Below are 14,180 nucleotides of genomic sequence, written 5' to 3'. Positions count from 1 at the left end.
GTACATGTTTCATGAGGCCATTCATGTAATACATGTTTCATGAAGCCATTTTCTACATTGGACGCACTCGATCCAGTTGACTGTTGATTGCGTCTGGGAATGGAGCTCTCCACATCCCACACATGAAGCATCATCTGAAGATTTCTTTGGTTTCTGTTTCTTTATTTTGTCCTCCTTTCCACTGACTACTCCTCGAGCATTCTTCTTCGATTCAGTCTTTTTCACTCGTTCTGCTCTAGATTTGGCTCGTTCGATGTTGACTGCAGATGTTAAAATTGAAGCTCCCTGTTTCGCTCTTTTGCCCGGCTGGAATTTCAGTTTTAGGATAGGCATGACTTTATCAATCGTCTTTAATGCAGCCATCGTGAGTTCACTCAACTTTTTCGGAGAAATTTGCTGGAGATCAACAATACGATATCGCGTGTGGATTGGTCTGATGTCCGTGATATGGATTGATTTCCTGGCAGAATTCTGAGAATTACAATTATTCTTCGTCCATCCACATATTGATGATAGATCATGGGAGTATTTTTTCCTACTGGAAGAAGCCTGAGTCGAAGAATTTTCGTCTTGCTTGTCCTTTAAGTTAAATTTTCGTGGAGATGTCTGATTCATTGCAGGCACAGTTGCAGGAGCACATTCACCATGGAAATCGGACACTTTGGAAGCAGATGTAATGAATTCTCTCCTGGATCTCGTGGGTATCGCGGCTCGTTTGGAGGTTTCTCTGATGAACCGTTTGGTAGGAATCGCAGAATCGTTCAACTCACTGCTAGAAGGAACTTCTGTATCATCAATATTTTGTGCAGATTTTGTCAGAGATTTTCTGGTTAGTCTTTTTACTTTTGTTCCCTCTGGCAGAGGTTTGTTGATGTCAGCTAAAGTTGAGGAGTTTGCAGTCATAGAATGCATCGTGGATCTTGTCAAACGAACGAATCCTCGTGGGATAGATGCAGAGTCTGCATTCATTTCTTTCTCACCCACTTGAAGATCATCAGAAGCATCAGCAGAAGAAGATTTACGAGAGTTATCCTGTTTTGTAGGCCCAGGTATCAACGACGCTCGATCTCGTCTCAATTTCGTGAGATCAACCTCTTCGTCAGTTGAAGAGCTGTCATTATCAGCTTGGTACTTACGTCTTACTGACGATTTTTAATTCGAATACTCAGGGACCTCAGACTTTGTTAAAAGACGTACTGAAGAACGTTGAGATACAGGTATTGATGATATTTTTGATACTTCTTTTTTTTCACTCGATTTTGTTGATTTTGATAGAAATTCATCAATGCCAGTTTCCCTTGAGGACGTTGTACGTAGGAAATTCTGCCTCGAACTCTTAGAAGGACCGTCTCCTCGTGAGATTGGTGCAGGGGATGCATTCATTTCTTTCTCATCAACTTCAAGATCATTAGAAGCATCAGCAGAGCGAAGTTTTCGAGAGATATCCTGTTGTGTAGGTCCAGGTACCAACGATGCCCTACCCCGTCTCAATTCCATGAGATCAACCTCTTCATCAGTTGAAGAGCTGTTATTATCAGCTTGGTACTCGCTTCCTACTGACGATTTTGTATTTGAATACTCAGGGACCTTGGACTTTGTTGGAAGACGTATGAAGAGCGTTGAGATACAGGTATTGGTCCTGGTCTTGATATTCCGCTAATTTTTGCTTCCGAATGGAAGCATTGTAATCGTTCGATTTTATTCTTCTGATTTTTTGTGCTGGGGTGACTAAGTTTGGTCCCAGGAGTCCGAATATGCTATTTTTAGAAGGTGTCTGTATGTGCGTATGTATGTATGTATGTGTGTGACATTTTGTTTTACGTTTTTCTCCATAACCAATCGATGGAATTTCATAATTTTTTCTTCAAAATGTAGGCGCTGATAAGCGCTTTCGATTGACCCCACGCAGAATTCAATCGATCGTATTGTTTCCGAGATATTTACATTTTTCGAAATTTCTTTTTTCGACGATCACCCGGGAAATAATCATTTAAATCGATTCAATGAGGGCTAAAAAAATTCGCATTGATAGTATGTTGACTGAGTTCGAAGATGGTGGCAATAGCATTATTCACTCTTGAGTTATAGCCTTGTTTTGTATGTATGTTATTAGTTGGAGTTTAATCGGAGTTTAGTGAGAGTTTAGTGGGAGTTTAGTTGGGGTCCAGTCGGAGTTTAGTTGGGGTTCAGTCGGGATTTAGTCGGGATTTAGTCGAGATTTAGTTGGGATTTTGTCAGAGTTTAGTTGGGGTTCAGTAGGGGTTTAGTCAGGGTTTAATCAGGGTTCAATCTGAGGTCAATCTGGGTTCAATCTGAGTTGAGTTATGGTTTCGCTGGGGTTTAGTCCAGCTTTAGTCGGGGTTCAGTCGAAGTTAAGTCGAAGTTCGTCGAAATTTATTTGAAGTTTAGTTCCGGTTAATGAAGGTTTAGTTGGAGTTGAGTTAAGGTTACTACAGAATTTAGTTGGAGTCAAATCAAGGTTGAGTTGGAGTTTAGTTGAGGGTTAATTCAGCCTCAATTGAGATTCATAAGCTTAGTTCCACCGGGAGCTAGATGAGAGGAGAGGTGGACTAAACATCGACTCAAACTGCAGTGGAAACGAGAAAGAGTTTGATTTTTACCATTTCCATCGGAGTTTTAGTTGCTGTTAAGTCCAACTTTCCTTTCATCCAGCTCCCGGTGGAGCAAGGCTCAATGTAAGTCTAATGGAGGTTCAATTATTGTTTAATTGGGGTTCCATTGTGGTGCAATTGAAGTTTCATTAATGTTCGATTGAGGTTTCATGTCCCACAGAGTTCAATGTTCAATTTGAATAAATCATAGCCTATGTCCTAATGGGGACCCTAAACTTATCAACAGCCAAAATGCCATTGAAATCCATTCGGTGGTTTTTGCGTGAATCGCACACAAAGAATCGCCAACAGATTTATTATATATAAGATTAAATTAAGAGGAGATGTAGGATTGATTTAGAGTAACAAAGAATGAAATAAAAAATGCAATACATTATTCCCCTTTCTCATGAATATATGTGGGCGTCCACATGAAAAGGGCCCACTTTGACGGTATTGGAGTTATGTATGTTCCGATAATCTTGATCAGATTTCTCACATTTTGAGCCCAAAATCAACAAGATAGAATGAAAACTGACGTCAGTATAGACGATCAAAAATACAATTTAACATTGGTTTAAATGGGAGATGTCGAGAGAAAAACGTGAATATCTCGGAAACTAGATGCGAAAAAGTGAGCCCTTTTCACGTGGAGGTACACATATATTGTCATCCTCACAACTATCCATTCATTAAGAGTAATTGAAGTTTCTCAATTATCTTGGGTTCTTAACCCTTTGTTCTTTTTGAAAAACCCAGACGGAAAATTATAAAAGAGAACAGGTTTCGACTCTGTCTAATTCCAATTTCTTCTTTTACTTTGTTCTCAAGTTCTTGTACACGATTGGTTACCGCGGTTACCAAGAATAATCTCGTATTGATCTCGATGAAATGAATGGTTGATGTTGAATTCTCTTCAAAATGAGACAGATACTGTTTTCTTTCTTGTTCACTGATGCGTGAGTGTCACATGTGTAGTGAATCGTGACTGAAATACACAACAATATAAATTAAATTATATTCGGTCGGTAAGTTTTGATGATTTACTCAATTTTTGGTCACAATAAAAAATTTCTTACCGTTCCCTTATTTCACATAGATGCATAAATGGGGATTAATTTGATAAGATGATTGAATTCTAAAAATTCTTTCAGGGTGACAATCATCTGTAATTATCCAGTTGTTCCCTCTCATTATACATGCTTCATGAAAATTTGCTATTCCCGCTAAATATTATTCCTCATTGTTGACGTTCAATTTTATTGGAAGATCATGTATAGGAATTCGAAGTTTATGATCTGATGGAATTGAGACGAAAAGAATGAATTTATGAAAAGATGATCGTGGAAATTCACATTTTTAATATTACATTGTGTACATTGTATCTTTTTTTCATTGAAGATACCACATATCGTTATGTCTATTAGTTCCTGAAAATGTTGGAAGTAAAGATGTCCATATTCACATATCGATGCAAGATCTAGTTCAATCATCACTTCATTAACCATTGTTTCATTACATAATAAACACTCGAATTTCATGGAGTAGCTTGGATTTTGATTAAAAATTATCGGGCATAATATTGATATTGATGTCAATGTGTTGATGATAGTAGCGTTCGACATGATTAATTGATTTCCGATGAAATGGTCTTTTGATTGAAATATATTTGATCTCCATTGTTCAACGTATTCTTCGTTCCAGATGTTATTTTCCATTATGTGTTTGATTAAATTGAATTCTCGACTGTTCGAATGAATAACGCTATCCCGAAAACCTTGTAAACGACATGCTGAAATTAAAATTTGAAATATACTGTCAAATCCGCAAGTGTGGTGAAGATGAAATGATCTATTTTGACTAATAATTGGATCACATATATTCCCATTCCTCCACATAAAAAACTTCTCATTCAAATTGCCAAATTAATTATTAAATATTATACGATTAAAAAAAAAATATTCAAAAAGAAAAATCAAAGAATAGACTACACCAGACTACAAAATTTTCATTTACTTTATCTTCAATTATGACGATACACACTGTTTAATTTTTACGAATAAAAATATTTTAGCAAAATACCGCGAAATTTAGAATTAATCACAATGATAATAATAATAAAAACAAAAATTGAGTGTTTATTCAACGTTCATCATTTATTAATTTATATATTAAATGATTTTGAAAGCACTTTTTTTTTTACTCATTTTGAGAATTATAGATTTTTTATTCAATTTTTAATATTTACCATAAAATGGCAAACCTAATTTTTCAAAATAGAATAACGCATGTTACTGAGAATGTCCCATAAACGTAAGTATTCCCAATATTGATTATAACATAATAAACAAAACCAATTAACCGCTTTTCAAAAATCCTATAGACTCTGGGGTGTACGATACATGGACATTGGATTCCAATGGATGAGAAACAGATGGACATTTGCTTTTTTGATAAATGATGGTACGAGGTTATACATAATAATCGTGTATGATCCACGCATATTTTTTGGTTGGGAAGAAGTGCAACAAGACAACAGACACAGGCACAACGGTGATGAAGTAAATTTCGTTACTTTAAAGTTTCACCACCTCGAAAATAAAAAATTCATTTATGATTGAAAATAGTATATTTCGCACACATAATTTTCTTGAAAATACGAAATATTAACGAAATCAACTTCTTTACACGTGATGAGTTTCAGGAACGCCATTCCATTAATAAGAAATTCATTTCCAGAATGGTTTGATGAATATCATCCTCGTAGAGAGAATGTATGTCCATTTCAATGGCACATATTTCAATTCAACCAAATAAGTTATCATGGAAGCGTACTAAATCATGAAAGGGCAATTATCGAAGAAGAAGAATAAACAAATGAATTTGAAGGGAGTTTCTAAGAGCATAAAAAAAATGTTAATTTCAAATTGGAAAATTTTAAACAAAACAATTGTATTTACATTAATAATAAAAAAAAATTATGAGAATAACTACAGAAATAATTTTTAAAAATTATAATTGTAATGAATTTACAATTTTAATTCAAACTAGGAGGCAACCGAACCATACAACAGTTGTCATTAAGAAAATCATGAAGGAAATATTGAAACTGAGAATCATATTCATTCGGAAGCATATTGCTAATTTATTAGCAAAGAAAACTATACAAAAAAAAACAAACATCCCACTTGTTTTCGATTTTGGTGATTCTGGTAGAAATTCATCGATGCTAGTTGATTGGAAGGTCGAACGTTTTGAGGTCTTGGAGTTTCGATGTTTGGGCAGAGGATTTCGTTGAGGATTTTGAAAATGAGTTGAGTCTACCCAATCACGATTATCACTGTCAATGTTCTCACTTTCAATGCTTGATGAGGCTGTAGCTTGGTTCCTGTAGAAAAAAATTGTCATCCTGGAAAGATTTCAAGGCTAAATTTTATGAAATTTGTTTGTACCTACGCAAATTTCCATAGAATATATCTCTGGCAATTCTCTCAGAATGGAAAAAATTCGGGAAAGAGAAGAAGGAACAAACAAAAGTTGGATCGAAAACAAAAATTGGAGAATTGTCACATTAAAATTTATTGGAGGAGAAAATGTTGTTTATCTAGGTTATAATTAAATAAACGTTCATTTTATACACACCTAGATGAAGACAGTTGTAAACTCACAGGTTCTTCTCGTTTCATATTGGCAGCAATTGCAAAATCACTCGATGGGATGATATCTAAATTGAAAGGAAGTATCCCAGTAGTTCTAAAGCCTGCTGATGCTGTACTTAGTATAGCTGTTTGATCCCAAGTCCTCTTGATGATTCTTCCTATTTGATATCGAGTCAGTCGTTGTCCTTGCTGGGTCTTAAACCATTTATTGCAGGCATCTTTGAATTTATCCTTCAAGCGGCCAAAGATAGAGACGTCCAGGGGTTGCAGCTTATGAGTCGTGTGACTTGGTAAACATACCACTATTACGTCATGCTGACGACATAATTCGAGGGCTGCGTACTGCATGTGGGAACCATGTCCATCAAGAATCAGCAAATTCTTTGGGCCCGTCAAATTTGGGAAAAATGCCTCTTCCAGCCACCGTATGAACAATTCACTGTTGATGTACGATGATTTTGGAGACATATAGATGTGAGATCCTGGAGGTAAATTTTCTTCCCAATCCTGATTTTTCTTCTTACCTTTCATGATGACAATTGGTAGCAAGAATTGTCCTTGTGCATTACAACAAGCTACCAGTGTCACATGTTCTCCTCTCTCAGCTAACGTTGTGGAGTACACATTTCGTGTACCTTTTTGGACACTAACCTTCCCAGACTTATTATTTATTTCCAATCCAGCTTCATCCATATTCCAAATGTTTTGTGGCTTATTACACAGTGAATTGTCATACAGAGCCTCCAGAACCAACTCAAAATAATCCTCTACTTCACGACGATTGAAATCTTGTGCTCGTGCGAGTGATAAGCTCTCTGGTACTCGAATACTCAGTTCTTTGTAACGGAGCAAAAATAACGTAAGCTAGCCATATCCAGCTTTTTCTTCCTCTTCGTTAAATTTCTTGGCAATACCCATTTCCTTAGCGAGTTGGAATGCTGCAGTTCTCACATCATCTCGTGTTGAAGGAAATTCACATTGTTGCATCTCTTTTATTCTGTCCACAAGAATACGTTTGTTCTCTACCCCCAGCCAGGGAGGCCCTCCCATAGCGATCTTCTTTGAATGACCAGTCTTAAGACGATTTTGAAGTGTGGTGCGAGTTACTCCGAATGTTTTGAAAGCTGTCAGAACACACATTTCCTCGAGTCGTATGGCATTGCATATCATTTTCATTCCAATTTTCACGATTAGAATTACGTTTTCGCTTATATATAGTGGGTGCCATCACTTCGAACCTTCATTAATTTATGATTCACGATTAGTCCTGCCTTGTGCCTGGTAAACACCACTTGAATTGACAAAGTAAACAATGAGATCCGCCATGACAGGTTTTGCCGACCACGTGACCAGTTGAACCTGAAAACCCTAGAGGGCGGCTAGGGATTTTCCTCCATTTATTGGTGAAAGGGTCGATTTTCATGTGCGTCTGAGAACATGGGTGGCGCGAGTTTCGAATTCAAAAATTTCGAGAGTGCGACAATAAACAATATTTCGTACGTCGAAAATTTACTCATGTTATTACATTCAAACTTCTTGAAGTAATTAATGGAAAAAAATGTGACTCCTATTCATTTTTGTTTATTGTGACTCCTCTTCAGTTATTTCTGATTCAGTTTTCACATTAAAAAATGGAAATGATAATTGAAAAATGATCTATGGATTGGAAAAAATAATGAAACGGATTTTCATTGTGATCTTTTCGCCATTCATTTTTTTTTCTTTCTTTTTCAACTAAGGGAGAGTAGTAGAGCAAAGTGGACAATAGAACAGTTTGGGACGCAAGGTAAAATTAAAAATCATGATGAACAACAATTTAAAAAAAAAACAAACAAACATTATCGATTTTTTTTTTCATTTTTAACCCTGATGACCATTTGACCCTTGTCTCCAACGTCCGTAAGAGTCATTTGACTCTTAACACTTTTTGACCCTCAATTTCAAACGTCCTCAAGGATTGTTCGATTCTTAAAAACATAAAGAACGTCCTGTAGTCACTGAAATCCGAAATTTAGTACCGTTCCATTTCGCCCTGCGTTCCACTTTGCTGCGCATTTCATTGTCTCCCGAGTTCCGCTTTGCCCGTGTACTACTTTACCCCGTCCTACCCTGCTGAATACATATTCCAAGGTTTTTCATTTGGAGGAGCTATCGAAAAAGAAAAAATAGGTGACCGTCTCTCCCGAAATGAATGAAAATGTAAGTGCCCATGTCTCCCTTTTTTGAGGGGGACATGGGCATGCGGATATAGTCAAATAAAAATAATTAAATCGTGGAATTGACGGTGGGAAATATTCATCAAAGGTTCAATTTTGGGATATTATGGGCCTAAATTGGAAAAGAAATAATTATTTTCTATTTTCTGCGGTTATAACGGAAATACCGACTTTTGTTTTTTTAGTATCAAAATGAATCCGTCACGGTTTGACTGACTTAAATGGAGCAGAATGGGTTTAAATAACGTGCGATAGTTGGGCATTGAGTGAATAAAAAATGATACCAAACGGCAAAGTGTCCTAAAACTGTCCTAAACCTTAACCTTCTCCTAAAACTTATTTGTACACATAATATTATATAATTATATCAGCCATGAGCCATTTGAACAGCAAACATTGGTGCATATACACTAAGAAAAACAATTACTTTTACCAAAGAATCATTGTCTTGGGAGAAGAAGTTAATTTTTCGAAGCGTATTTCTCCAGGCCGGTCATTCCTAGGTGGGCCATATTAATCTTCAAATATTATAATTTTGTTAAATTATGAGATGATTATGCTACATATGACCTTAAAGCAGCACCGTTCATTATTTGTCAATTTTTCCAAATTTGATTTTTTTTTCATCAAATAATTTGGAATAATTCCAAATGTTACGAATTGTCCATGGAGCTCATTCAAGGTGTTCTGTAGCATAAGGCCTCTTGATATTATTCTATGGAATACATAATTATCAGCTATGGTTTTCCAAGATGCATAAAATTATGGAACGGTTCGAGGTATTAATTTCTCGTGTAACATCGAAGGAATCAGTTTTGCAGATTGAGCTTATCATAAAAGTGGATATGCAAGAAAAATATGAGGAAGTATTCGAGCAATTTCCGAGGTCAAGGGATATGGCAAGATGTGTATTTTTGTCACAGAGCGGGAAAAAACTTTTCAGGTGAGTGTGAAAACTGCAATCGGACGAGTCAAAAATGTTTTTCCGGTCGAGCGACCAACTAGTATATTATGTCACAAGGCCAAAAAAAAAATTCTGATGAGTGTGACTGTTGCAGACCAAAGCAAAGCCGTGGAATGCAAGCATTCGAGTCAGAAAAGTTGTTTTCGATAAAGTGACGAACGTAATTTTTCTTCACAATGGCCGTAAAACGACATTTTACGGATACTTCGTTAATGGACATTGTGAAGAAAAATTATGTTCGTCATTAGGCCGTAAACACTTTTCTGACTCATGTGATTGCATTCCTCGGATTTGCCTTAAGCTGCAACCCTCGAACTCATAAGAAAAGTTTTTTCTGCCTTATGACGACAATAGGCTTCATCATGTTATTCATAAAATGGGATTTAGTACGAAACACTTCGTAACACTTCAGACACTTCGTATCCGGAAAGCGCCGTTGACAAACAGGGTAAAGAAATTTGCTTCTTCACTTGATCGCAAATAGACATTTCTTTTCTGATTTTGCCTGACCAGTGTGTAGTGTCCGGAGTTATGCGTCAAATTTCATATAAATGTCGTGAATTTTTCAAATTTTTAGAATGAAATTGTTTCATAATTTCTATTGCACCATGGAAGTTATTGGTGTGGAAGAAACAAAACATCTAAAGGCCAAACTAAATTCTATTAATCAAATGAACATCTCATTGACTGATGCTTTTTGTTGGGAATTAATGCAGAGAGACGTCTTTGGAAAACCAACAATTTTCAAATAGAAAATAACTCTTCACATGTCCACCTATATTCCATAGATAGAGGAATAATTTTGTCAGGAACGAGTAATAGACAGTGTGAATAGTCTACAATTAGGATTCCAGCACTTTAAATGATAAAAAGAAACGAATAGTACATTGATTACATTGCTTCCTTTACACTTCTTGCAAATTTATCCAACATTATCAGGCGGTACCGCACACTTCGGGACTATCAGTTTACACTCCGATAGTATCAGTGATCATATAATACCCGTATACCATTACGCGAAACGAATCACCGAGAGATTTATAGCCCGCTCGCCCGCATGCTGACAATAAAGGACTCTGATTCATATTCTTTATCCGTTACTCCGATTCACTTTACATTTATTCTTTCATTGGTATTTTTGAAAATTTTCCAATGTATGAAAAAAATCCTAAAAATGGATTCCAGTCAAAGGCGTTATTATTTACTATTGAAATGCGCCGAAAGTATTATCCACTCCATTGAATTCATTACATTAACGTATTAAACAACTAGTTGCTAATCAATAACACAATTACCGTTTTAAATGACGGATGAATATGCTTTCCTTCATATTCAGGGAAAAATCGACAAGAAAGATTATGGTTATTTCGAAGTACTTTGAGTTTTGATAAGAAATTTCAGTATTATGTAACTGAGGTACACGAAATATGCCACATCGTGAACCTGTTACGAATAATGTGTCCCCTGCCCCTTCGCTCCTCACTCGATTGAGTTGACGCCAACTCACTACGCAGACAATTAATGCAGACCGCATTTGACCATACCATTTGTATGGATTAATAGCTCTGTTTGATTTGTATGAGAACTAAGCAGGATACCTATATTAATAAAGTTTTGCAGGCTAAAACGGAGTAAGGATATGATTCAATAGAAGGTGTTGTCGAGGCATCGGCGCTAGTGAAAAATTGATATTTTCCGGGCATCAAGGGGCGCAGTTGCCTCCGGTCGCCAAGAATGGGTACGCTACTGCCATATTATACGCTAGTCAACATCCCCCTCCACCACTTGGACATCTCTACTTTTTTTTGCATTGTTCATCCCATCCAGGGACATTTTAGATTTCATAAATGGTTTCATCTTTTATTCGAGTTGCGATTGTAATTTTTTCAAATTTGATAAATAATAGTGGACTGAGAAAGTGATTTTTTTTATGAATCAGGTGTTGAAATTTTCGTCGATCCATTTCTCTAGGCCCTCTAAGCGGAGATTATACTAAAAAAGTTGGTATTATTGCTACTGACTTCGTATGAGTGTTGAAATGTTAGAACGTGAGAGTCGTAAGAAGAATTTTATCATTTTTAGAGTGAATGAATGCAAGGATGTTGATTCAGTTAACAGAGTGAATCATGAAAAGTTGATTGTTTCTAACGTGTTTCGTCTGGTGAAACCGGATTTCCCATTGATACAATAAAATGTTATCGCATTGGCAAATTCTCACCCAATTTATCGAAACCACGACCGATAAACGTACCACTCGCTGATGAAAAATCCGTTATTTCCTTCTCCCAGACATATTCAAATATGATGGGTGCCAAGAAACTCCCAGATACGATCTAGTGTTTTCCGATACCCAAAAAAATATCGATACTCAGTGTCGTATCAAAGCAGATTGCTTGGTATCGATACCGTAAAGTATCGCCTTGGGAAATATCGATACTCGTAATATCGATCTTTTTAAAAATTCTGGATGACAATGAAAAATAAAAAAAAATTAAAGTTAAAGAATAACGCGTTAAAAGACCTTAAACGTTCAGATTCATTCACGTGAGGATATCCCAGTATTGTTTGCAATTTGGTACAGACCATTCTATAGATTCCGCCACTTTCAATCATCAAATTTGTCAATTAAATTACGCGAGGAAAAATTGAGATAACTTATGAATATTCAGTGTCATTCACATTACATTTTGCACAAAATTATTATTTTCTTCATTCGAGGGTGAAACGACATGAGAGTCATTAGGGAATGATCAAATTTCACGAGGGTCAAACTCTACGAAAGCCACAAGGGAGACGATTAAATTTCACCAGTCAACTGACACGAGGATCATATGGGGATGGTCAAATTTTACGACGATCACAAGAGGATGGTCAAATTTCACGAAAGTGAAACGTCACGAGTCAAAAGGAGATGGTCAAATTTCACAAGAGTCAAATAGCACGAGAGTCACACGGGGATGGTCAAACTTCATAAGAGTCAAACGTCATAAGGGTCACAAGAGTGTGGTCGAATTTCACAAGTGTCAAACGTCACGAGGGTCTCACGGGGATGGTCAAATTTCGCGGGATGGAAACGGCACGAGGATCACAAAGAGACGATCAAATTCCACTAGAGTGACCTGACACAAGGGTCACAAGAAGATAGTCAAATTTCACGAGAGTCAACCGACACAAGAGTCATTCGGGGATGGTCAAATTTCATGAGGGTCAAACGTCACGAGGGTCAGAAGGGGTCAAATTTCACCGGAGTGGAACGCCACGAGATTGACTAGGGGTTGGTTAGATTTCACGAGTACCAAATCTCCCAAGGGTCACGAGGGGATCGGCAAATGTTCAAGAGGATCAAACCTCGCGAGAGTCACAAAGGAATTATGAAATGTTATAACGTTTGAATGTTCCAATAGTCATTTTCCACGAAGGTCCAACGTCAAAGAAGCGAGGAGCAAAGGATCACAAGAGTCACAAGGAAATACGATGCTTTAACGATCTTTGAGAATCACATGAAACAATCTCCAACTCTTTGTAGGAAGGATAATAGTGATCATTATTCAAGTTTTTTGAATTTTTCACGGAATCATTTTGGGCCCTGGAAAGTTCAAAAATTGGTGATGTCCCTGTCACTTTCGTACTGTCTGACTCGTAAAATTTAATCATCCCCTTATGACCCTCCAAGTTTGACCCTTGTGAAAATTGACCGTCCCCTTGTGTCGGTTAACTGCCGTGACATTTGACCGTCTCCTTATGACCCTCGTGTGAAAATTTGCCCCTCGTAGAATTTGACCATCCCCTTATGACCCTTGTGAAATTTGACCATCTCGTTGTGACCCTCGTGACGTTTGACCCTTGTGAAATTTGACCATCCTCTTGTGACCCTCGTGCTGTTTGACCCTCGTGAAATTTGATCGTCCTCTTGTCTCGCTCGTCACGTATGACGCTTGTGAACCTTGTCCCCATGTGACCCTTATGACTTTTGACCCTTGTGAAATTTGATCATCCCCTTGTGACCGTCGTGACCTTTGACTTTCGTGAAATTTAGGCATTCCCTTATGACCCTCGTGACGTTTGACTCTCGTGAAATTTGACCATCCCCTTGTGACCCTTGTGACTTTTGACCTTCGTGAAATTTGACCATCCACTTGTGATCCTTTTATCCGTTCTGATATTTTGACCCCGATGATTCATCTTGTTCTTGTGACCTCCCTGGTCTTTAAATCCGTTGTGAATATTTTTTAGATTAATTTTTTTTTCATTACTTGTCCCTGAGAAAATATCGATCCCAACCCAGAAATATCGATACACCCAATATCGCGATGCGCAAATATCGATACAAAATATCGAATATCAGAACAAAAAATATTGATACAAATAAGTATCGATACTGGACCGGGAAACACTAATACGATCAAAGATCTGAGGGTAGCTGGAGACAAAACGGACCTGCAGAGACAGGAGTACTCTCAAATGAAGCAGGAGCTAATTCGTCGACAGGAAGGAGGAGAGCAAGACCTGAGGATCTCTACGAGAGCTGGATTGTTGGGGTCACAATGACACGTGGATCCCAGAGGCCAAAGACTTCAGACTGCAGTTCCCTCAATACATCTTCAGGTTGAGCCAGGCACCTGAGTGGTTCTGGCGATGACCTGTCTAGAGGTCAGCGGGAACTATGTATTCATTATCAAAATGCAAATAGTATTTTAAATAAATGTAATCAGGTATTGTTATCTTCCTA

At 37.2% G+C, this 14,180-nt stretch overlaps 2 protein-coding genes across 7 annotated transcripts in view; both read right to left on the bottom strand.

Annotated features, from left to right (window-relative positions):
• The window catches only part of LOC107037358 (hexokinase-2), a 332,404-nt gene that overhangs the window by 252,178 nt on the left and 66,046 nt on the right, over positions 1–14,180 (bottom strand). The gene's annotated exons all lie outside the window — the stretch shown is intronic.
• Positions 22–6,802, bottom strand: LOC107037355 (uncharacterized protein C01G6.5). Its single transcript, XM_015255869.1, has 4 exons — positions 6,255–6,802; positions 5,801–6,000; positions 1,314–1,553; positions 22–1,142 (listed from the first exon to the last, which is right to left on the bottom strand). Exons 1-4 carry the CDS (start codon positions 6,800–6,802, stop codon positions 22–24), a joined length of 2,109 nt encoding a protein of 702 aa, XP_015111355.1.

This window comes from Diachasma alloeum, unplaced genomic scaffold (genome assembly GCF_001412515.2).
Source record: "Diachasma alloeum isolate Michigan unplaced genomic scaffold, Dall2.0 Dall_scaffold_00218, whole genome shotgun sequence".
NCBI classification, from domain to species: domain Eukaryota; kingdom Metazoa; phylum Arthropoda; class Insecta; order Hymenoptera; family Braconidae; genus Diachasma; species Diachasma alloeum.
The sequence above is the reverse complement of the archived record's forward strand: the minus strand, read 5'-3'. Positions and strand labels throughout refer to the sequence as shown.

Bases quoted from the DNA above. Each gene is read 5' to 3' on its own strand.
- LOC107037355 (XM_015255869.1), bottom strand. From the start codon at position 6,802: ATGAAAGGTAAGAAGAAAAATCAGGATTGGGAAGAAAATTTACCTCCA. The intron at 6,001-6,254 runs GTGTGTATAAAA...TTTTTTCTACAG, and splicing joins TTACAACTGTCTTCATCTAG to GAACCAAGCTACAGCCTCAT. The intron at 1,554-5,800 runs GTGGGATGTTTG...AATCGTCAGTAG, and splicing joins ATCACCAAAATCGAAAACAA to GAAGCGAGTACCAAGCTGAT.